Source organism: Rhineura floridana, chromosome 1 (genome assembly GCF_030035675.1).
Source record: "Rhineura floridana isolate rRhiFlo1 chromosome 1, rRhiFlo1.hap2, whole genome shotgun sequence".
Lineage (NCBI taxonomy): Eukaryota > Metazoa > Chordata > Lepidosauria > Squamata > Rhineuridae > Rhineura > Rhineura floridana.
This window is the reverse complement of record NC_084480.1, coordinates 139,589,705-139,612,746: the sequence shown is the minus strand read 5'-3', so window position 1 is coordinate 139,612,746 and position 23,042 is coordinate 139,589,705. Positions and strand designations below refer to the sequence as shown.

The following is a 23,042-nucleotide window of genomic DNA, read 5'->3' as shown; positions in this document are numbered from 1 at the left end:
TAAACTTAAAGATATGGATATAATTCCTGGGGAACAAAGTCAACAAAGATATGCAGAGGAAGGGAAGGAAGATGATGGATTAAAAGGAGCATCAGGCACATTTTAAAATACACGCTTAAAGATGGATTACAAATATCTAACTTGGAATATAAATGGAGCTAACACGGCGCAGAAGAGAAAGAAAGTGTTTCATTATTTGAAAAAATTAAAATTGGATATAATTTGTTTACAAGAAACTCATATTAAGGAGAAAGATTCCAAATATTTGATTTGTAAAAATTTGGGTGAAGAATTTATTTCGGCTGGACCAAAAAAAAAAAATGGAGTTGTTCTCTACATTAACCCACAATTGCTTCCTAAATTGGTATTATTGGATGATAGTGGTAGATTTGTGGGGGTTGAAATTACTCTACAGGGTACAAACATTTTGATAGTGGGTATCTATGCCCCTAATGAAGATAAAACAAGGTTTTACACAGGATTTATGGAAAAATTGTCAGAGTTTTCATATGATCATTGGTGTGTCATGGGTGATTGGAATGGGGTAATCTCACCAAAAATTGATAGGCTTTCTGAAAAAAATATCAAAGAGACACAGGGTAAATTACCGAAGATTTGCTTTGAACTGATGGAACATTTAGAATTGGTGGATACCTGGAGATATATAAATGACAATGCAAAGGAATTTATTTATTTTTCAGAAAGACACAAAACATTCTCGAGGATTGATATGATTTGGATGTCAAAAATTTTAGCGAAGGATACTTTTAAAATGGATATATTACCAAAAACTTTTTCGGATCATAATCCTGTGATATTAACTTTAAAAAAAAAAATCTTGGATTTAGATGGAGACTAAATGAATCTTTATTACAGAATGACAAAGTAGTACAAGAATGTAAGAAGAAATTAAAAGAGTTTTTTGAACATAACCTACATAAAGGAACAAGTGAAAATATCGTTTGGGATACAAGTAAGGCATTTATGAGGGGATATTTTATTAAATGTAACTCTGAATTAAAAAAAAAAGAAACAACAGAAAATGCAATTAATTTTGGAAGAAATAAAACAAAAAGAGGAAGAATTGAAAAAGAATCCAACTAAAGTCTCTATTGTAAATCAAATTAAAATGTTACAGAAGCAAGTATCAATGCTGACAGTTAGAGAAATTGAAAGAAAATTAAATTTTGCTAAACAAAGGACTTTTGAATTTGCAAATAAACCTGGGAAATGGTTAGCATATAAATTAAGAAAAGAACGTCAAAAAAATATTATTTTAAAGATACAAGAAGGAGATGAGACGTTGACAGGTAATGTAAAAATTAAAAAGATTTTTCATCAATATTATTCAACATTGTACAAATGTCAGGAAATTCCATCTGAAAAAATAGAAGAGTATATATCTAAACAGAATTTGCCTAAAATTACAGACTTTCAGAGACAAGCTATTAATGGCCCTATTACGTCAAGAGAGATATCTGAAGCCAGAAACAAAATTAAATTAGGAAAGGCACCAGGACCAGATGGGTTATCTGCAATGTATTATAAATGTTTGGAGGAAGAACTCTTACTACCTTTACAGTCTACAATGAATCTTATTTTGCAAGAGGGAAAGATACCGGATAGTTGGAAAAATGCTAACATAACATTAATACCTAAAGAGGAGCAAGATTTAACTAAAACAAAAAACTATCGACCAATATCTCTATTGAACAATGACTATAAAATTTTTACAATGATCTTGGCAGAAAGATTGAAAATAATATTGCAACAATTTATTCAGGAAGATCAATCAGGGTTTTTACCTAAAAGACAATTACGTGACAACGTCAGGAATGTCTTGAATGTCTTGGAATATTTAGAACAACGAAATGATAAACAAGCAGCCTTGATTTTTTTAGATGCTGAAAAAGCATTTGATAATTTGAATTGGAAATTTATGTTTCAGGTTTTGGAGCAAATGGATTTTGGAGACAATTTTATAAAATGGATTAGATCGATTTATACATCTCAGAAGGCTCAGATAATTGTTAACGGAGATTTAACGGATTCATGTGAAATACAAAAGGGTACAAGACAGGGATGTCCTTTATCTCCCCTTTTATTTATTCTGGTCTTAGAAGTGCTGCTTAGAGATATAAGGCAAGATAAAAGAATTTCGGGATTAAAGATAAAAAAAGAAGAATATAAATTGAGAGCATTTGCTGATGACTTGATAATTGTACTAGAAAATCCTTTGGAAGGAATTAATGTATTGATGGACAAATTAAAAGAATTTGGACCGTTAGCAGGATTTAAGATCAACAATCAAAAAACAAAGATGTTGGTGAAAAATTTAACTTTAAGGGAACAGAAAGAGTTAATGGACAAGACAGATTTTACAATAGAGAAAAAGTTGAAATATTTAGGTATCATTATGACAAATAAAAACTCAAAGTTGTTTCATAATAATTATGAAAAATTATGGACAGAGATTAAGAAAGATTTGCTAAGATGGGATAAACTACAACTGTCATTAATGGGTAGAATATCTGTGATAAAAATGAATGTACTACCGAGAATGATGTTTTTGTTTCAAACAATACCTGTAATATCCTCTGATTTACCTTTTAAACAATGGCAAAAAGATATCTCTAAATTTGTATGGCAAGGAAAAAAACCAAGAGTTAAATTTAAACTACTACAAGATGCCAAAGAAAGAGGAGGACTGGGATTACCAAATTTGAGACTTTATTTTGCTGCCTGCTCTCTAGTCTGGATAAAGGAATGGATCTTATTGAGGAATAAAAGACTATTGGATTTGGAGGGCCATAATTTGAAGTGGGGATGGCATGGATATCTATGGTATGACAAAGTAAAAGTAAATGTAGACTTTAATAATCATTTTATAAGACGTCCTCTGTTGAAAATATGGAATAGATATAAACCAAGGTTTTATTCGAAAATACCATTATGTGTTTCAAGTCAAGAAGCGTTTTACAGAAGAGAAATGGCTGGAAAAGAGAAATGGTTAACTTATCAAGAACTATTAGAAAATGTACATGGAGAATATATAATGAAAGAGAGAGAAAAACTGATAAAGGAAGGATATAGTTTTCAATGGTTTGCCTATTTACAATTGTTAGAAAGATATAAAATGGGCAAGAAAATGTATGGGTTTGAAATAAGTAAATCTGATTTTGAAATAGGATTGTGTACAAATGATGAAAATATAATTGCGAAAATGTATAAACTCTTACTGAAAATGGATATGGAGGAAGAACAAGTAAAAGAGTGTAAAGTGGTAAAGTGGGCAAAAAATTTTGGTTATAACATACAAATGGATCAATGGGAAAATATGTGGAAAAAAGGCTTGAAATTTACACTATGCTATAATCTTAAAGAAAATTTTTATAAAATGATGTACCGTTGGTACATGACTCCAGAAAAGTTGTCAAAAATGTATAGTAATGTTTCTAATGTTTGTTGGAAATGTAAACAACAAGAAGGATCATTTTATCATATGTGGTGGCTGTGTAAAAAGGCAAAATCATTTTGGGCACAGATAGGTAGGACGATGCAAAAAATTCTAAAGATAAATATTCAGTCAAAACCAGAATTTTTTTTATTGGGTTTTATGGATAAACAAATAGAAAAGAAATATGGAAGAATAATATTGTATATGATTACGGCAGCAAGATTATTATATGCACAAAAGTGGAAAATGGAATCAACACCAACAATGGAAGAATGGCTATTGAAATTAATGGACTTAGTAGAAATGGATAAATTGACATGTTTACTTAGAGAAAAATCGACAGATACATTTCTTAAGGAATGGAAGCCTCTCTTAGACTTTTTGTTGAAAGATCAAAATAAAATGATGATACTGGGATTTGATGACTAATTAAGACAGCCTATGGAGAAAAGGGATTCTGTATGTATATATTAAGGGACAGGTTTGATGTATATTATATACTTATAGCTGATCTGCGACAAATCGGAAGTCAACCATTTTATTTTTATTTTTTGTTGTATTGTTATGTTTTTTTTATTTTGTTTTGTTTGTTTTTTGAAAAATTTGAATAAAAATTATTAAAAAAAAAAAGAAAATTTGTCACAGCAGGCTACTGGGGGCTACCATACCTCTGCCTATAACAGACTGAAAATATCAAAGAACATAAATATTTTAGTGAAAAAGTTAATTATTTTTCCAGTGTTCTGAAATATAATATTGCAAATGTCGGTTTTAATTTTTTATTATGCTTATTATTGTTTATTATGATTGTCATTATTATTTTCTACATTTATATCCCACCTTACCAAGTAAGCCTAAAGACAATCAGAAAGAAAATGTTATTGAAAACCACAATTATGCTTTAAGAAAATCAGCAATTTTGATACACAGTCCTGGCTATATTTATTTGAAAAGAAGTTTATTTCATTTCAAGTAGGTCTGTTGTAGATTATTGCAGTTGTTTCCATATTGATCAAGAGTTTTTCTGAAACAAATCATGTCTTTATTTTGAGGTTTCCTCTACTGTACTCATATTTGAACTAATAATTTATTTGACTGAATGCTCTATTAACCTTTCCCCATATTACTTGACATAGTCTGTCTTCTTTATAATAGGAGCGGCCTGAGAAACCTCATATTCCATGGCTTGAAGACAATACATGGTTTATGTGCTGTGACTTAGAAGAAACACTTCCATGTTTTGAGGGGATTCAAAAGGACATACTGATCAAGCACATTTTCATTAAATTAGGTAACAAGATAAATATGAAATCGGATTGTAAAGGATTTTTCTTGCCATGTATCTATAAATCTGAGAGTTTTATGCTTACTTCTTTGATACTTGATACTTTGCCTGTTTTAAAAACTTCTCAGTTATTTAATTTTCTGTGCTTGAATTTTGTATTCTTCTGTTTAATATTTGCTCCAGGGTTGACAATGATTATATGTCATACATGGTTTTTTTCACACTAGATAGCATCTTATGTAAAAAGGATTGACGCAGGACATAGTAAGATATTTTACCTGTCTTGAAGTATAGTGCATATTTTTTTAAATCTACAAAAAGGAATTCAAATAGAAGTGTGATTTTCAAAATGCAGAAACTTTCCTGCCATCCAGTTACAGCCTCTGTTGTCCTACCCTATAAAAGCCATAACTGTTGCCAGCAGCAGTTCATGAGGCAGGAGGGCATAGTAGCACTGCTGTTTTCTCAGCAGTGGCAGTACTGTGTTTGCAGGGATAGGGCAAGGCAGCAGCAATGTAAGGGGAGCTTTGGGTTGACAGTGGCAACATCCTGCAGGCATGTACTGTTACACGTGTCACTAAGAACCTGTGTGTGTGTGCATTCACATATGACCCTAAAACACATCTCTAGAGAGAGGAGATCTTTTACGTGGGTCAACTGCAAGCCACCCTGATAATGCATCTAAGGTTGTTAAAACCCAGAAATTCATATCCACAAGAATTCTTAATTGAAACAATAATGTTTATTGATTACAGCAGGATGGAGGAAAACATTCAATTAATGCAATATAATATATTTAATCCAAATTCCTTAATTCATTCACAGCCCTTAAAGACTAAAAATACATTCTATATAGAGTGTTCTTATTAAGGGGAGAGAGAGAGAAGGGGAGGAACACACCGATTTGGTGTGGGATAGGTATCGAGAAGGATTTTTTCTGGAATCAAAAATAAAACCAGATTCCCCCACAATCCATATATTTGAAATCTCTGCAAAATGGCACAGAATGCTATGAGCTTCTGCAGCTTTTTTGACACTGGATATTAAACTGCACCAGCTTTAAAGAAACTGACTTACCAGCCTCTCTTCTTTGCTTCACTGTGTGAAACTGACAAGCCTCTTTTGGGGGGGCATCAAATATGAGGAGTTAAAACTGCAGCAGCATCCTGATCTAGTACCTCCCACCCTTCAGAAAGAAAGCTGCATTTTAACCCAACCCACAGCCCAGCACAACAAAGCCCCAGCCCCAGCCCTGCAAGAAGAGTCTTGCTTCTTCTTTTCTTCCAACAGCTGTGAGGTGAGGCTATGCTCAGCAAAACTTTTTACTTCCCCCCCCTCTGCTAAAGCAACATCCTCCTTCTATCTTACCCTACTCATGCCCCAAAGCAAATAGCAGGCTTGTCAGTTTCACACAGTGAAGCAAAAAAGAGAGGCTGGTCAGTCAGCAAGATGAGTAAATATTGATCAATAATGTTTCTGTGTGTGTGTCTGCTGGGGGTATGGGAAATAGAAGAGGGGTTTCCCCTCCCACTGTTCTTGCCCTGACTCCTGGACCCCCCCTTTTCAATTTCCTTAGCCTACTTCATCCCTCAAGCATCCTTACTGAACTGGGCTTCTGCAGCAGTCCCCCCCCCACTCTCAACTTGGGAGCTCCTTGCCAGAGTCCAGCCTATCTTATCAGTATTTTCTTTCAAATTATCAATATTTTCTTTCAAAATATTGATAATTTGAAATAAAATATTGATACAGGAAAGGAAAGGAACTTCACTGCCTCCTCCTCTTCTGTGACTGAGGCTGGTCAGTTTTCATGTTGAAAGGAAAGGAGGAAAGCAACTTTCAGTTTCCCTCCAATCCGTTTTCCCCTTCCAAAAATATTTTCTTTCATGTATCGATATTTTGATATTAATGTCAGTATTTTTTGGAAGGGGAAACAGATAAAAGCAGCAGCTAGTGCATAGAACCCCCTTTAGGATACACACCTTAACGTGGTGAGGGGGTTTGAGAGTGTTTAAGAAGCTGACAGCAATGCCGTCGGGAGTCTAGACCAGAGGCTAGACTCCTAGCAGAAACACCCAAGGTGGAATGGTCAAAGCTGAGACACCAGACTAAGATGCATCCAAACTCAGAGGAAGGCAATGGTAAACCACTTCTCAATACCTCTTACCACAAAAACCCTATGAACAGAGTATCCAAAATGCAACACGAGATAATGCTGGAAGATGAGACCCCCAGGTCAGAAGGCAGTCACCGAGCTACTGGGGAAGAACAAAGGACAAGTACAAATAGTGCTGTGACTAATGATGCAGCTGGGTCACAGCCGAAAGGAAGCCCAGAGGATGATGTGCACATATGTGAAAAGAGAGTCCGGAGTTGTACAATGCACACAACAGAAACATGGAATGTGAGAAGCATGAAGCAGGGAAAGTTAGAAATTGTCAAGCAAGAAATGGAATGTATCAACATTACAATACTTTGCGTGAGTGAATTAAAATGGACGAGAATGGGACCTTTTCAATCACGCAACTACAAAAAATTTTATGCAGGAAATGAGAAATCAAGCAGAAATGGGGTTGCTTTAATAGTGAGACGTGTTATAGCAACAGCAACTAGGAGCGAGAACACAAGGTCTGAGCGACTGGTATCAATGAGATTAAACAGGAAACCTATTAACATAACCATCATCCAAGTCTACGCTCCAAAGTCAAATGAAGAAGGAGAGATTTTACGCAAAAGTACAGGAGGAAATTGATCACACACCAAAACAAGATATGATGATAATCATGGGGGACTGGAATGCAAAAGTAGGGAACAGAGAAGAACTAGGAATTGTGGGGAAATGGGACTTAGGAGACAGAAATGAAGCAGGAGAAAGACTTATTGAATTCTGTGAAGCCAATTATTTGTTTCTTGCAAACACATTTTTTGAGCAACCGAAAAGACGACTGCACATGTGGACATCACCAAATGGTCAACATAGGAATCAAATTGATTATATAATTGGTAGCAGAAGATGGAGAAGTTCCATACTTTCTGTGAAAACAAGACCAGGAGCAGACTGTGGTACAGATCATGAACTGGTCGTATCAAAAATCAGAGTGAAGCTAAAGAAGACCAATCATAATGCCAAAATACAATTTAAATAACATCCCAGAAGAATATAAAGATCAAATAAGGAACAGATTTGAGGAACAACTTAGTTGACAGAGAACCAGAAGAACTATGGACTAAAGTCAAAGACATTATCAGGGAAGAATGCAAAAAGACAATACCTCTAGTTAAAAAGAGAGAAAGACCTCAATGGATGACTGAAGAAACTCTTAAAATGGTTAAAGGGAGAAGGAAAGCAAAAGCAAAAGGAGATAGAAACATGGTCAGAACCCTAAATGCAACAATACAGCGACTAGTATGTAGGGACAAAGCCAAATATTACAGTAGTTATTGTATAGAAATGGAAGAGGACAGCAAAAAGGGAAGAAGAGCCCTATTCCAAAAGATTAGAGAAATGAAAAGCAAATTTAAACCAAGAGTAGGGATGTTGAATAATCAACAGGGGAACACACTGACGGACCGAGATGAAATAAAAGGAAGATGGAAGCAATACACTGAAGAACTCTATAAAAGAGATGCCAGGATGACAGATTCATTCATGGAGGAAGCGTATGATGAAGAACCAGAAATGTTAGAATGTGAGGTAAAAGCTGCTCTTAAAATACTTGGAAGAAACAAATCACCAGGAACAGATGGCATACCAATAGAATTGCTACAAGCTACTGAGACTGAATCAGTCCAAATTTTGATAAAAATTTGTCAAGAAATATGGAAAACTAAACTATGGCCCACAGACTGGAAGCGTTCCATATACATCCCAATTCCAAAGAAAGGGGATCCTAGGGAATGCAGTAATGATTGAACTGTTGCCTTAATATCCTATGCAAGTAAAGTAATGCTCAAGATTCTATAACAAAGGCTCTTACCATATATGGAGCAAGAAATGTCAGAGGTCCAAGCTGGATTTAGAAAGGGAAGAGGCACCAGAGATCATATTGCAAATATATGTTGGATAATGGAATGGACCGAGGAATTTCAGAAGAAAATCACCCTGTGCTTTTTAGATTACAGCAAAGCCTTTGACTGTGTAGATCATGAAAACCTATGGAATGCTTTAAAAGAAATGGGGATGCCACAGCATCTCATTGTCCTGATGCACAACCTATACTCTGGACAAGAGCCTACTGTAAGGACAGAATATGGAGAAACCAATTGGTTACCAATAGAAAATATTTCCCTATTTGTTTAATCTATACGCAGAACATACCATACGGAAATCAGGATTGGACTAAGATGAAGGAGGTGTGAAAATTGAAGGGAGAAATATCAATAATGTAAGATATGCAGACAATACCATACTCTTAGCAGAAACCAGTAATTATTTGAAACGAATGCTGATGAAAGTTAAAGAGGAAAGCACAAAAGCAGGACTACAGCTGAACGTCAAAAAGACTCAAGTAATGACAACAGAAGATTTATGTAACTTTAAAGTTGACAATGAGGACATTGAACTCGTCAAGGATTATCAATACCTCGGCACAGTCTTTAACCAAAATGGAGACAATAGTCAAGAAATCAGAAGAAAGCTAGGATTGCGGAGGGCAGCTATGAGAGAACTAGAAAAGGTCCTCAAATGCAAAGATGTATCACTGAAAGCTAAAATCAGGATCATTCAGACATGTTATTCCTGATCTCTATGTATGGATGTGAAAGTTGGACAGTGAAAAAAGTGGATAAGAGAAAAATCAACTCATTTGAAATGTGGTGTTGGAGGAGAGCTTTGCGGATACCATGGACCGCGAAAAAGACAAATAATTGGGTGTTAGAACAAGTTAAACCAGAACTATCGCTAGAACCTAAGATGATGAAAGTGAGGTTATCATACTTTGGACACATAATGAGAAGACATGATTCACTAGAAAAGACCATAATGCTGGGAAAAACAGAAGGGAGTAGAAAAAGGGGAAGGCCAAACAAGAGATGGATTGATTCCATAAAGGAAGCCACAGACCTGAACTTACAAGTTCTGAACAGGGTGGTTCATGACCGATGCTCTTGGAGGTCACTGATTCATAGGGTCGCCATAAGTCATAGTCAACTTGAAGGCACATAACAACAAAGCGCACAGAAAATGAACTTAAATCAATAACAGCATGTTAGGTCGACAGAATGCTTTCAAAGTCGCACCAGCCCACGGATCCCATCCTTAGTGTAGGACTCCAGAAAGACAGGATAGAGATTCAAAGTGACCTATCCCGGCTCAGAAGAGCATTCCTGCAACTGTTATGTGTGCATGTAAGCAAGCCAGCCAGCCAGAACTGTAAAGGAGTAGGAATTCTGTGCTTTTTTCAGTGTTTCAGCTCTTTTGGAAACTCACTAGACCTTTTCACACAACAAGGCAATAAAACTCCTTACCTATAGCTTCATGCTCTGCTTTTCCCATGCTGTGCTGTTCCTTGAGTGTTAAGATTCCAGTTGTGAAGAGAAGTGTGGGTGGGTGTTTAAGGGAGCAAAATCTCCTCCTATTCTTGCATTTTGGATCTCATAGGGATATATGGAAAAGGGAGGGGTATAGTGACATAGGAGGAGTTGGAAAGGATTTAAATTTAAAAGAAATTCCCTTCAAGGCTTTAAGATTACCATTTGCCTATATGGTATAATTTCATGTTGGTTCCTGGATTATCAGAGAAGTTGGAGTAAACAAATATTTTTCTGCTTATTTACATGTGTCATGAGTTCCCAGCTTAGTTTACACATCAGTAGAATCAATTTGGTAATTTTTCTTGTGCTGCTTCATAATTTTCCTCATTCTCTATTTTCTTTATTCTAATCCGCCACAAACTTGAAAGCCTCATTATCATCTCATTTACTTCCCAGAGCTAGAAGATTCCATCAGTTACCTTGGTGCAGGGGTGGGGAACCTCCAACCTCTGGGCCAATCATGGCCTCCCCAAGGGGTCCAGTTTGGCCCATGAGGCGCATTTTCTCCAGACCAAGCCCACCCACCAGCTGACATCACTAGTGAAGTCTGTGCTTTGAAAGAGAAATGCATGGGGGGAGGCATTTGAAGGTGCATTTCCATCCACCCATCAGCTGATAGGCCTATCAGAGTGTGCCTTCAATCCATTCCACCTTTCTCATTCAGACCTGTGCAGTCTGAAGTAGAAGCACAGGGGGGACATTTGAAGGTACGCTGCCATCTGCCCATAAGCTGAGTGTGCCTTCAATCCCCTCCACCCTTCTCCTTCAGACTGCACAGATCTGAAATAGAAGTGTGGGTGTTTGTGTGTGGGAAGTCCCTCTTGCATACACCCATCAGCTGATGGGCCAGTCAGAGCAGTCTTCGACCCCCTCCACCCTCCTCCTTCAGATCACAGAGGTCTGAAGTAGAAGCACGGATGGTGGGGTTGATGGTGTGTTCCCATCTGCCCAACAGCAGATGGGTCAATCAGAGTGCCTCTTCATTCCCTTCCACACTTCTCTGCACAGATGGGTTGGCCTTTGAAGGTGCACTCCTGTCCCTGGCCAATTGGAGCGTGTCTTCAGTCCCTTCTGCATTTGAAAGCCTCATGGTTCTCTCTGAAGTCCCAAAAATGGGTTCTCAAAGGGAAGCATCACCTGACATCACTATAATGTCAGGTGATTGCCAGATGGGCAGCCCCACCCACATGTCAACTTTGGCCTGCCAGGCATTAGGGAGATGAAGATCTGGTCCATTTATTACTTCATATTATGGAAAAAAGTCGAATCTTCCAATAGTTCCCAAGGCACCTTATGGGGGGGGGGAACATTAAAACCAATAACAACAACAACATAATTTTTACTCCTCTCTTCCCTTGTTTGCCTTAACTATTGTTTAGCATTACATCTGTACCTATTCTAATAATAGTTAACAGTTATTAGGGTTTCTGCCTTAACCAGATTTGAAACCAGATTAAGAGGAAAGTTAGCTTTAAACATGGTTGGCATCTATGGAGACAAACAGAAAACCATGGTTAGAACAGAACAGGAGAAGAGGCCACATTCATAGTACCATTTGCAAACCATGTCTACTAATGATACTCGTTCTCCCACATACAGCTGCTTCACTCCTCCTTTCATGTGAGTGAGCAAACAAGCCAAGAAGTGTCCATTAATTGCAGTTTACCAGTATGTCTGAACTGGGAAATTGTGATTCATGGTTTGCAAACAAGCCAGGGTATTAAGCCCACTTTAAACCATGGCTGTATATTCTGAGATGTTTGGAAGCCATTAACCATAGCTTCCTAGTTTAGAAGCACCAGGAATCTATAGTTAAGTTACACTTCCTGCCTTATTTCCTGGCTTGTGCAAAGGAAGGAGCAAAGCGGCTTTATATGGGTCTCTAAGCCTTGCTCATATCTCAGTTTATTAAGCCAAGATATGATTATCTGAACATGGCCCATGTCTATAGTCCGGAATAGCCAGATGCTCACCAGATGTTATGGACTACACCCCCCACCATCCTTCACCACTGACCACACTATGATGGGTTGATGGGAGTTGTAGTGCAAATAAACACGGAGGGCACCACATTGGCTACCTCTGCTGTAGTGGGTTCCAGATGTAGTGAAATACTCATCAGAAATTCCATAGAATTTCAAATTATTTACTTGTAATCACCCGCCAGCTGGTAAAATATTGTATGCAAGATTTCCAATTTTTAAATGAATGTTTTTTAGTTTTACCATTTTCCCCAAGCATAGTCTCCTTCAGCCCATCAGTGTTATAGCAGTATTCTCAATATGCTTATCCTGCTCAGAAAGTTGACAATTGCTAAGAAATAACCCCTAGTATTTTCTGAAATGTTACACATCTGTTAAAACTACACATTTTCCAGTGCTACCTGAATAATGATTTTTTTCTAGGAAGGTGTTAACTAAGATGGCTTGAAATTATAATACTTTTTTGTAGGACAACTTGAAATTCATATTAACCCAGAACAATGGGAAGGCTATAAGTCTGAAACTGAAGGAAGTAAAAAAAAAGATGACCAACCATACATTCCCTGGGATACTAGACTGACCATGTTTCAGAAATTAATTGTGGTGAAATGCTTTATGGAAGAAAAGGTAAGCTTTGTCTACTAACAACTCAAGTCTCTATCTTAGAGGTGACGCTGCTACAATATGTAGACAATGTTCCATCAGGAACACAGATTTTTAGAGAGGGAAGAGTTAGTCTTCTTTGTTCTCAACAATAATTATATAGGCAAGATGGCCTTTACCTGTCTCCCTCTAGGTGTGTGATTGATTGTGGTTGTAGGAGACAGAGACATAGGAAGCTCTCATATTTATTTATTTATTTATTTAAACATTTTATATCCCACCCTAGTTCTTAGAATTCAGAGCGGCGAACAAATAAGACAATGTCTAATACAAAACAATATACAATTAAAAAATAAAATTAAGAAAATCAATAATACAATAGTTATAACAATTTAAATGTTAACATTAAAAGCTTGAAGAAACAAAAATGTTTTTAACTGACGGCGAAAGACCGTGAGTGAGGAGGAACATCGGATCTCTGGTGGCAGGTTATTCCATAAGATGGGAGCTATGCGCGAAAAAGCTTTGTTCCTAGTATTGGAGCGGCGGATTATAAAGGTAGATGGAATGATAAGAGAATGTTCGAAGGGTACTCTTGTCGGTCGTTGAGATTTAAATTCCAGAATACGATTTGATAGATATATTGGTGCTAATCCATGTAGGGCCTTGTAAGCTAATACCAAAATTTTAAACTGGTGTCGAAATAAAATCGGTAGCCAATGAAGTTGATAAAGAAGAGATGTAGTATGCATTTGTGGACCAGCTCCGGTCAGCATTCTGGCCGCCGCTCTCTGAACCAACTTAAGCGGACGAAGCGATCTAGCAGATAGTCCTATATAAAGAGCATTACAATAGTCCAATCTTGAGGTCACAAGAGCCTGTGTCACTTGCCTCAAGTCTGACGTTCCTAAAAACGGACGAAGTTGGCGGACTAGCTTTAATTGGGTGAAAGCACTTCTGGATACTGTTGCAATTTGGGGTTCAAGGGTCAAAGCAGAATCTAAAAGAATACCCAAACTCCGAACTTGGGACTTCAGAGGGAGTGGAACCCCATCTAAAATAAGTACGTTTTTAAATTCATGAGAGGGTTTATGTCCAATTAGTAGAACCTCCGTCTTCTCTGGGTTAAGTTTCAGTTTGTTCTTGTTAGTCCATTGCTGTATTGCAGCCAAGCATTGGTTTAAGGGATGAACCGCATCTGAAACATCTGGCGGGAAAGAATAATAAAGTTGGGTATCATCTGCATATTGATGGTAGTGTATTCCGAATTCACGGATGATCCTTCCTAAGGGCTCCATATAAATATTGAATAACATAGGGGATAATACGGAGCCTTGGGGAACACCACATCGTAATGGCCAAACCTTAGATGAAAAGTTCTCAAGGACAACTCTCTGGAGTCTGCCCTCCAAAAAGGAGCGAAGCCATTGTAGTACCGTTCCACGGAATCCCAAATTAGAGAGGCGGTGCAGAAGGATGGTATAGTCGATAGTGTCGAATGCGGCTGACAAGTCTAACAACACTAAATAAGTTAGATTTCCTCTATCTAATTCAAGTCACAGATCATCCACCAGTACTGTTAACACTGTTTCGGTCCCATGTTTGGGCCTAAAGCCAGATTGAAAGGGATCATAACAGTTATTTGAATCTATAAATGTTTGAAGTTGTGTGACTACAGCTCGTTTGATGACTTTACTGATGAAGGATAAGTTAGATACTGGACAAAAGTTACTGAGAAGTGTAGGGTCAAGAGAGGGCTTCTTCAATAATGGAATTACAATTGCTTCATACTGAGTCAGACTATTGGTCCATCTAGCTCAACACTGATTGGCAACGGCTCTCCAAGGTTTCAGGCAGTGTTCTCTCCTAGCCGTACTTGAAGATGCCAGGGATTGAATATAGGACCATTTGCATGCAAAGCATGTGTGGTACACCGAGCTATGGTAAGGCAAGGTTTTGTCCTGCACTAATCATGACTGTGCTAGTGTTGTGATGAAATCCTAAAGAGGTGCATCCAGAAGGTGGTATTTGTGACTGGGCAGTACTTATTGTAAACTCCAGGGTCCAGAGTGGGCTTCTTCGGTTGAGGCGCTACTGCTTGTTTAAGGATAGCAGGCACCACTCTGTCATATAGAGACATGTTCACCACACCCTGGACTCGCCCAGCCAGCTCCCCACCTCAGAATGGCTTTCACCAGCCAGGATGGGCAGGGGTCAAGAGAGTAAGGAGAAGGTCACATCATTGCAAGGGTCATGTCCACATCATCAGGGCACATAAACTGAAATCGATCCTATAAAATATGTAAAGATTCTGCATCGGACACCTTGACTGGACTTGCATCTAAGGCACGATGGAGCTTAGCAACTATCCTCAAAGTGCTATGCAGAGTGCTCATAGCATGCTACTAGTGCTCTAGAGGGTCATCCACCACTTCTAGCATGGTTAGCCTCCAGACCACCTGAAATAACTCTGCTGGGCAGCTCTTTGAGGATGCGATGCTGGCAGCAAAGTAATACTTTGCTGCTTAGGCAGAGTTGTGGGACCTCATTGTTTGGTCACCTTTGGAGTGAGTTTTCTGCCACCTGTGCTCCAGTTGTCTCTTGATCTGCATGCCACTCTTTGGTAAACCAATACACAGTGCAGGTCCTGCAGCATTGGAGAGGACTCCTCATGTATTGTCAATAGCCCACCTAATCTCCTCATCTGACAGCAAGACCAGGACCTGGACAGCATCACTGGCTCCATTCACTGGAAAATCATTCAGAAATCTGTCTGATTCCATTAGTCTCTGGGAGCAGACTATCTGAATTGATCCCCTGCAATGTGTGGCTGCTGACAAAAGTCCAAATTTCAGTAGGAAGTGCTCTCTGTAACCACTGTGTTACAACGCTGCCCTATATCTAGCTCACTCCTCTCCCCACTGCTGCTCACTATCTAGGGCAGTCTCATGGTTCCTATGGAGGAAATTGCAAGCCAGCCCTGAGTCATCCTCAACATGAATGTTGAAATTCCCAGGACCACAATTCTCAATTCCTCCAACACAACACTGGAAACAACCTTGGTCAGGGAGGCCTATTGGGCAGAAGGGTGGGCAGTACACCAACAGCATCCCCAGACTATCTCCATAGCCCTACACAGAGGGGATGCCTGATGAGAGAGAATGAACTTCTGTGAACTATGGCAATACCCCCACTCAAATCTGTATTGGTGTTGCATCCAAGTATCCAGATGGGCAAAGTTGCATCAGGTCAGGCCCACCCAGTTCTTCCACTCAGGCCTCAGTTATGCATGCCAGATTGGCCTGTTCATCCACAATAAGATCATGGATCACCATGGTCTTAGTATTTATATATTTATGTATTATATTTATATTTTGCCGTTCCTCCTAGCATGAGCCTAGGGCAGTAAACAAAAACACTAAAACACTCTAAAATGTCTTAAAAATAAAAGACTTTAAAACATATTACAATAAAACAACTTAAAAAACCTATTAAAACATAGCATCTTATAAAACCTATTAAAACTAGTCAACTTAAAAATAACTTTAAAAAAATCTTAAAACGCAATTCCAACACACAGAGACTGGGATAAGGTTGCTACTTAAAAGGCTAGTTGAAAGGGGAAGGTCTTCAGTAGGTGCCAAGAAGATAACACAGATGGTGCCTGTCTAATATTTAAGGGGAGGGAATTCCAAAGGGTAGGTGCTACAACACTAAAGGTCCACTTCCTAATGTTGTGCAGAATGGACCTCATAAGATGGTATCTGCAGGTGGCCCCCACCTGCAGAACATAGTGATCGACTGGGTATATAAGATGATATTTCAGATATCCTGGTCCCAAGTTGTATAAGGCTTTGTACACCAAAACTAGAACCTTGAACATGACCTGGTAGGTAAGGGGCAGCCAGTACAATTCTTTCAGCAGCGGGCTAACATGTTGGAGATACCCTGCCCCAGTGAGCAAGTCATACCACTGTATTTTGCACCAGCTGCAGCTTCCAGACCATTCTCAAGGGCAGCCCCACATATAGTGCATTACAGTAATCCAACCTGGAGGTTACCAGTGCATGATATCGGTGGTCAGGCTATACTGGTCCAGAAACAGATGCAGCTGTCTTACCAGCCAAAACTGGTAAAAGGCATTCCTAGCCACTGAAGTCACCTGGGCCTCTAGCAACAAAGATTGATCCAGGAGCACCCACAGACTATGAACCTGCTCTTTCAGAGGCAGTACAACCCCAACCAAAGCAGGTAACTGACCAATTATCTGAACTCAGGAACCACCAACCCACAGGCCCTCATCCAGCCCACCACCAAGTCCAGGCAGCAGTTCAGGGCTTGCACAGCCTCTCTTGATTCAGATGTAACAGATAAATAGAGCTGGGTACCATCAGTGTACTGCTGACACCTCGCCCCAAATCTCCTGATGACTGCTCCCAAGGTCTTCATATAGATGTTAAACACCATTGTGGACAAGATGCAGGGCCGGTTCTAAAGGGCGGCCAGATGGGGCACTGGCCCAAGGGCCCCTGGAGCTACAGGGGCCCCTCCGCTTGCCGGACAGGAGCTTCCAAGCTGCCCGCCATCCCCCCAGTTCACCTACCTTTCTCTCTGCTGTTTTTTGCGGTTTGCTATCAATCAAGATGGCGGCTGAGGTTTTCCTAAGGGGCTGAAGACTCTGCCACCATCTTGGTTGATGGCAGCAATGCACAACCAAGATGGCAGCAGAGGCTTCAGCCCTTTAATGAAACTCGGCCACCATCTTGATGGCAAACCTGTGCACGCAGTGTGCGCAGCTGCAAAAAACAGCTTAGAGAAAGGTAGGTGAAGTGAGGGATGGCGGGTGGCTCGGAAGCTCCTGTCCGGCGAGCCGCAGCTGCTTCCATGGATCGTGGAAGGGGAGCGGAGGGGCCCAGGGCAGTCTGGTGTCCATGGGCCACAGCATGCCTGGGGCCAGCCCTGACAAGATGGTACCCTGCAGCACCCCACAGCACAACTGCCTGGGGGCTGAAAGACAATCACCCAATGCTATTCTCTGAAAACAACCCTGGAGGTAGGATTGGAACCACTGTAAAACAGTGTCTCTGATACCCATCTCACCAAGCTGGCTCAGAAGGATACCATAGTCAATAGTATCAAAAGCCACCAAGAGATCAAGTAAGAATAACAGGGTTACACTCCCCTGTCCTTCTCCCAATAAAGGCCATCCATCAGGGCAATCAAGGCCAATTCAGTCCCATAAACAGGTCTGAACCCAGATTAGAATGGGTCAAGATAATCCAAGAGTACTTGCAATTGCTGCACTACAACCCTCTCAATCACCTTCCCTAAAAGGAGGGTATTTGTGAATGAGCAGTAGTTGTCACAAACCAATGGGTCCAAGGTGGGCTTTTTCATGAGCGGTCAGATCACCATCTCTTTCAAGGCAACTTGGACCACTCCCTCCTGCAAAGACGCATTGACCATGCTCCAGATGCACTTAAACAAGCTTTAATAAGCTAGGAAGGGCAAACTTTGAGAGGACACATTTTTGGCCACATCATCACAGGCACCTTGTCCACATCATCAGGCTGCATCAACTGAAACTGATCCCAAGAAGTTGCAGTAGACGTTGCACTGGACCTGTCACTGGAGACTAAAGTACATTTATTTATTTATTTATTTGTTTGTTTGTTTGTTTGTTTGTTTGATTGATTGATTGATTGATTGATTGATTGATTGATTGATTGATTGATTGATATCCCACCCTTCCTTCCAGCAGGAGTCCAGGGCACAAAACAAAAGCACTAAAAACACTTTAAAACATCATAAAAACAGACAAAATACATTAAAACAAAACAACTTTAAAAAATTTTTTTTAAAAAGCTTTAAAAACATCTTAAATAAAAAGGGTTAAAAAACATATTGTTTAGGAAAAAAAGGTTTAAAATTTAAAAAGCAATTCCAACACAGACAGACTGGGATAGGTCTCAAAAGGCTTGTTAAAAGAGGAAAATCTTCAATAGGCGCCAAAAATATAACAGAGATGGCACCTGCTTAATATTTAAGGGGAGGGAATTCCACAGGGTAGGTGCTGCCACACTAAAGGTCCGTTTCCTATGTTGTTCAGAACGGACTTCCTGATAAGATGGTATCTGCAGGAGATGCTCACCTGCAGAGCTCAGTGACCGACTGGGTATATAAGGGGTAAAACGATCTTTCAGGTATCCTGGTCCCAAGCTGTATAGGGCTTTGTACACCAAAACTAGAACCTTGAACTTGCCTGGTAGCAAATGGGCAGCCAGTGCAATTCTTTCAGCAGCGGGGTGACATGTTGGCGATACCCTGCCCCAGTGAGCAGTCTCGCCGCCACATTTTGCACTAGCTGCAACTTCCAGACCAACCTGAAGGGCAGCCCCACATAGAGTGCATTACAGTAATCCAGCCTGGAGGTTACCAGTACGTGGACAACAGTGGTCAGGCTATCCCGGCCCATACGTGTGGATGGGGCATCAAGATTGCTATGGAGGCAGGCAACATTATCTCAAAGAGCCTTGCAAACAATACACAGTGTGCCTCTGAAGGGTCTAAAACTCCATTTCCTTGAGTTGATGTCAACAGACCCCTGACAATACAAAAAAGCTCCACTGGACAGCTACTTGAGGATGCAATGGAGGCAGAGAAGTGGGCCTTCTTCACCACCCTCACTGCCACACAGTGGGCATTGTTATGATGTTTTATTTGTGCCTGATCAGCCTCACAGCACATTTTTCACCACTTGCACTCTATCCATCGTCCAGCCAGTTTCATTGCCTTTAGTTCACTGGTGTACCAAGGTGCAAACTGGGCTCCACAATGCTGGAGAGTGCACTCGGGCAACTGTGTTAAGAGCCTGACATGCCTCATTGTTCCACAGCATGACAAGGGCTTCAACAGGGTCACCTTCTCTATCTACTGGGAACTCCCCCAGGGCATCCAGGAATCCTCTGGATTCCATTTGTCTCTAGGGGTGGACCATCTTAATCTGTCCACCACCCCTGCAGGGGAGGATCAGAGCCATAAGTTGAAATTTGACCAGGAAGTGGGCTGACCATGACAATAGGGTGACATCCACCACCCCCCAATCTCCAGAACACTCCTTCCTCCATCTGGAGCAAAACCAGGACGAGGGTGTGCCCTGCCCTACATGGCAGACCGGTGACAACTTGAGACAGCCCCATAGATGTCTTGGAGGCCATGAAGTCGTGAGCTGGAACACCTATGGCTGCCTCAGCATGGATATTGAAATCACCAAGGACTATCCTTCTGGGCTCCTCCAATACCACAGCCAAAGTGGCCTCTGCCAGCTCATTCAAAGAACCTGCTGGGGAGCAGGATGGACAGTATACCACCAGCAACCCTAGTTTACCAGGTGCAGGCCCTCACAGCCAGCTCCAAGACAGAGTGGTTTCCTGGTAAAACAACCTGGCATTTAATGACATCACCAGCTATTCAGCACAGTAGATTAGCCTCCAGTGATATCATGGATGGGAGGGGGCAGAGCAGGGAACAGGATGCAAGCATCTGTAAACTCTCTACTCAAACACACCCTGGCCATGCCTTCCCATCCCCCCAGTCACAGGGATAACTGATACCTGTGGACCCTCTTCATCCCTCCTCCTTCCCACATGCATCTTCAAGCACTTCCCACCACAACACACACACTCATTAGTATTCATTATGTAAATAGTTCTAACACATTTGTATCATTCCCTTCCTCCAAGGAGCTCCAGGTATCATACATAGGAATATTGAATTTTATCCTAATACTCATTTAAAGGACCACAAACGAACAAACTGTGAAACTTCAAAGGCACTTAAGGCCAAGTATAGTGTTATTTCTATGAGAGAACGTCTTCTATGAGAAGAACTAGAAAAGGTCCTCAAATGCGAAGATGTATCACTGAACACCAACTTTAGGATCATTCAGACCATAGTATTCCCAATCTCTATGTATGGATGTGAAAGTTGGACAGTTAAAAAAGTGGATAAGAGAAAAATCAGTTCATTTGAAATGTGGTGTTAGGGGAGAATTTTGTGGATACCATGGACCGTGAAAAAGTCAAATAATTGGGTGTTAGAACAAATTAAACCAGAACTATCACTAGAAGCTAAAATGATGAAACTGAGGTTATCATACTTTGGACACATAACGAGAAGACATGATTCACTAGAAAAGACCATAATGCTGGGAAAAATAGAAGGGAGTAGAAAAAGAGGAAGACCAAACAAGAGATGGATTGATTCCATAAAGGTAGCCACAGACCTGAACTTACAAGATCTGGGTGGTTTCCTATTGGAGGTTGCTGATTCATGGGTACACCATAAGTCATAATTGATTTGAAGGCACATAACACACAAATAGTCGTATTTAAGCTCAGGATGATGATAGATGTGCACAATTTAGCATCTTCACTGTTGTATCACTGCTACTAGTAACAGACAGTACACACTGGTCCTGGGTTGGTAATATTATCAGTCTACATGGGTGTTCTAAACTTCATCCAAGACTCAGCATGAATGGAAGACCTGTGAAAATATGCAAATAAATGACATATGTTCCCTGAAAAACCTATCCCAAATTCTTGAAGATCAGTATTCTCAAATCCACACTGAATTCCACTTGCTAGTAAAATGCAGCCAGGATATGTCAGTTTGTCCTAAGCAAATGTTTACACTTTGTCCCAAGCAAATCCAGAATATGTATCTGTCAAAACAGAAAACTCTGGTAATTAAGATTATGAAATCCTGTACACAAATACCTGGACGTAGTAGCTCCCATTGAATTCATTTTCAAGTAAACGTGTATACAATTAGGCTGTAGGAAATAGAAGACATGATATATCACAGAAATATGCCCCACATAATGATTAATATTACATTAACTGTGCTGTAAAGTAAATGAAATTATTGTTCATATCAGAATTATAGTTCTTTTTTCATCAGTCTTTGCTTTTGTAAATTGTCTGTTTTAACATTTATAGATTGTTTCTGCACTTACTGAATTTGTAATGGAGAACCTTGGGAAACAGTTCATAGAGAACCCTCCAGTTGATCTGGCAACTCTTTACCAAGATATGTCTCCTTCCACACCACTAGTGTTCATTTTGAGTACAGGCTCTGACCCCATGGGGGCTTTCCAGAGATTTGCAAAAGAACGAGGATATTCAGAACGGTATAAATTGTGTCTTTTCATTATATGTACTATTTGATGCTGATTTCTGTATAACATAATGTTTAGGTATGAAAGTACACATCCTTCTCTCTTAAGTTTTAATCATGATTCTGTTCTAAGAGATACAAAAATAAGTAATGACATTCCATTCATAAATGGTGATATTCTCTGAAGGTAGAAGATTTTTGAAAGGTTGTCCTGCAAGTAGGGATGGAGGAGAAATTTGATTCAGTTCACATTTAAAGCTGAATCTATCAAACTGGCACTTTCCAAAACAACATGAGAACTAAAACACAGCCATCCTTAGAAATTCACACTCATCTGAATTTTGCAATGCAGTTCTCCAATGAAACAGTATTTACAAAAATGCATATATTAGGGGAAAGCGAGCATAAAAAAACTTAATAAAAATAAAATACAAACATGCATTATATTAGGGGAACTTGCTGGCAAAAATGTGTACATTAGTCAAAACTGCATATAAAAATGTACTTAGTAGAAGAAATTTGCTCCAAAATGCTAAATAATTTCCACAATGATTTAAAAAAAAAAAATTCAAAATACTGCAGAAATGTGGAAAACTGAATTTAACCTTCAGGCACACCTGACAAAAAAAATCACACCGGCCTTCTTTGGGGTATATTTGTGCCTCAATGCGATTTCCAATGGAAGGATGGGGTAATTTTGTCCCCAGAGAGCATTTTTTCCTGTGTTGTCAGCACAAGTGTGCTTGACAACACCAAAGCACCTTGACCCAAAAAACACTTATTCAGAGGAGGTAGAATTTTTTTGAGCGGTATACACTGTCTCCTTCCCCATGCATACTAAGTACAACACAATTTCTGGGGTATATGTGGATCCCAGTGGTTTTTTTGTTTCCAGAAGGAAAATGGTAAGTGGCAACTGGCTAAAATTTGGGGACATTATACAGGTGACAATTTGTGACAATGTCTTAGAAGGACAACCCTGCAGGTCTAAATGTAAATTACACAT

The 23,042-nt window shown here is 39.6% G+C and overlaps 1 protein-coding gene across 2 annotated transcripts in view; it reads left to right on the top strand.

The window, feature by feature from the left end:
* DNAH6 (dynein axonemal heavy chain 6) overlaps positions 1-23,042 on the top strand; it is a 362,354-nt gene that overhangs the window by 271,008 nt on the left and 68,304 nt on the right. For both annotated transcript variants that reach the window (XM_061634018.1, XM_061634008.1), the window contains 3 exons: positions 4,613-4,748; positions 12,723-12,880; positions 21,859-22,049. In XM_061634018.1, coding sequence (XP_061490002.1) covers positions 4,613-4,748; positions 12,723-12,880; positions 21,859-22,049 — 485 coding nt within the window. The remainder of the gene's footprint in view (positions 1-4,612; positions 4,749-12,722; positions 12,881-21,858; positions 22,050-23,042) is intronic.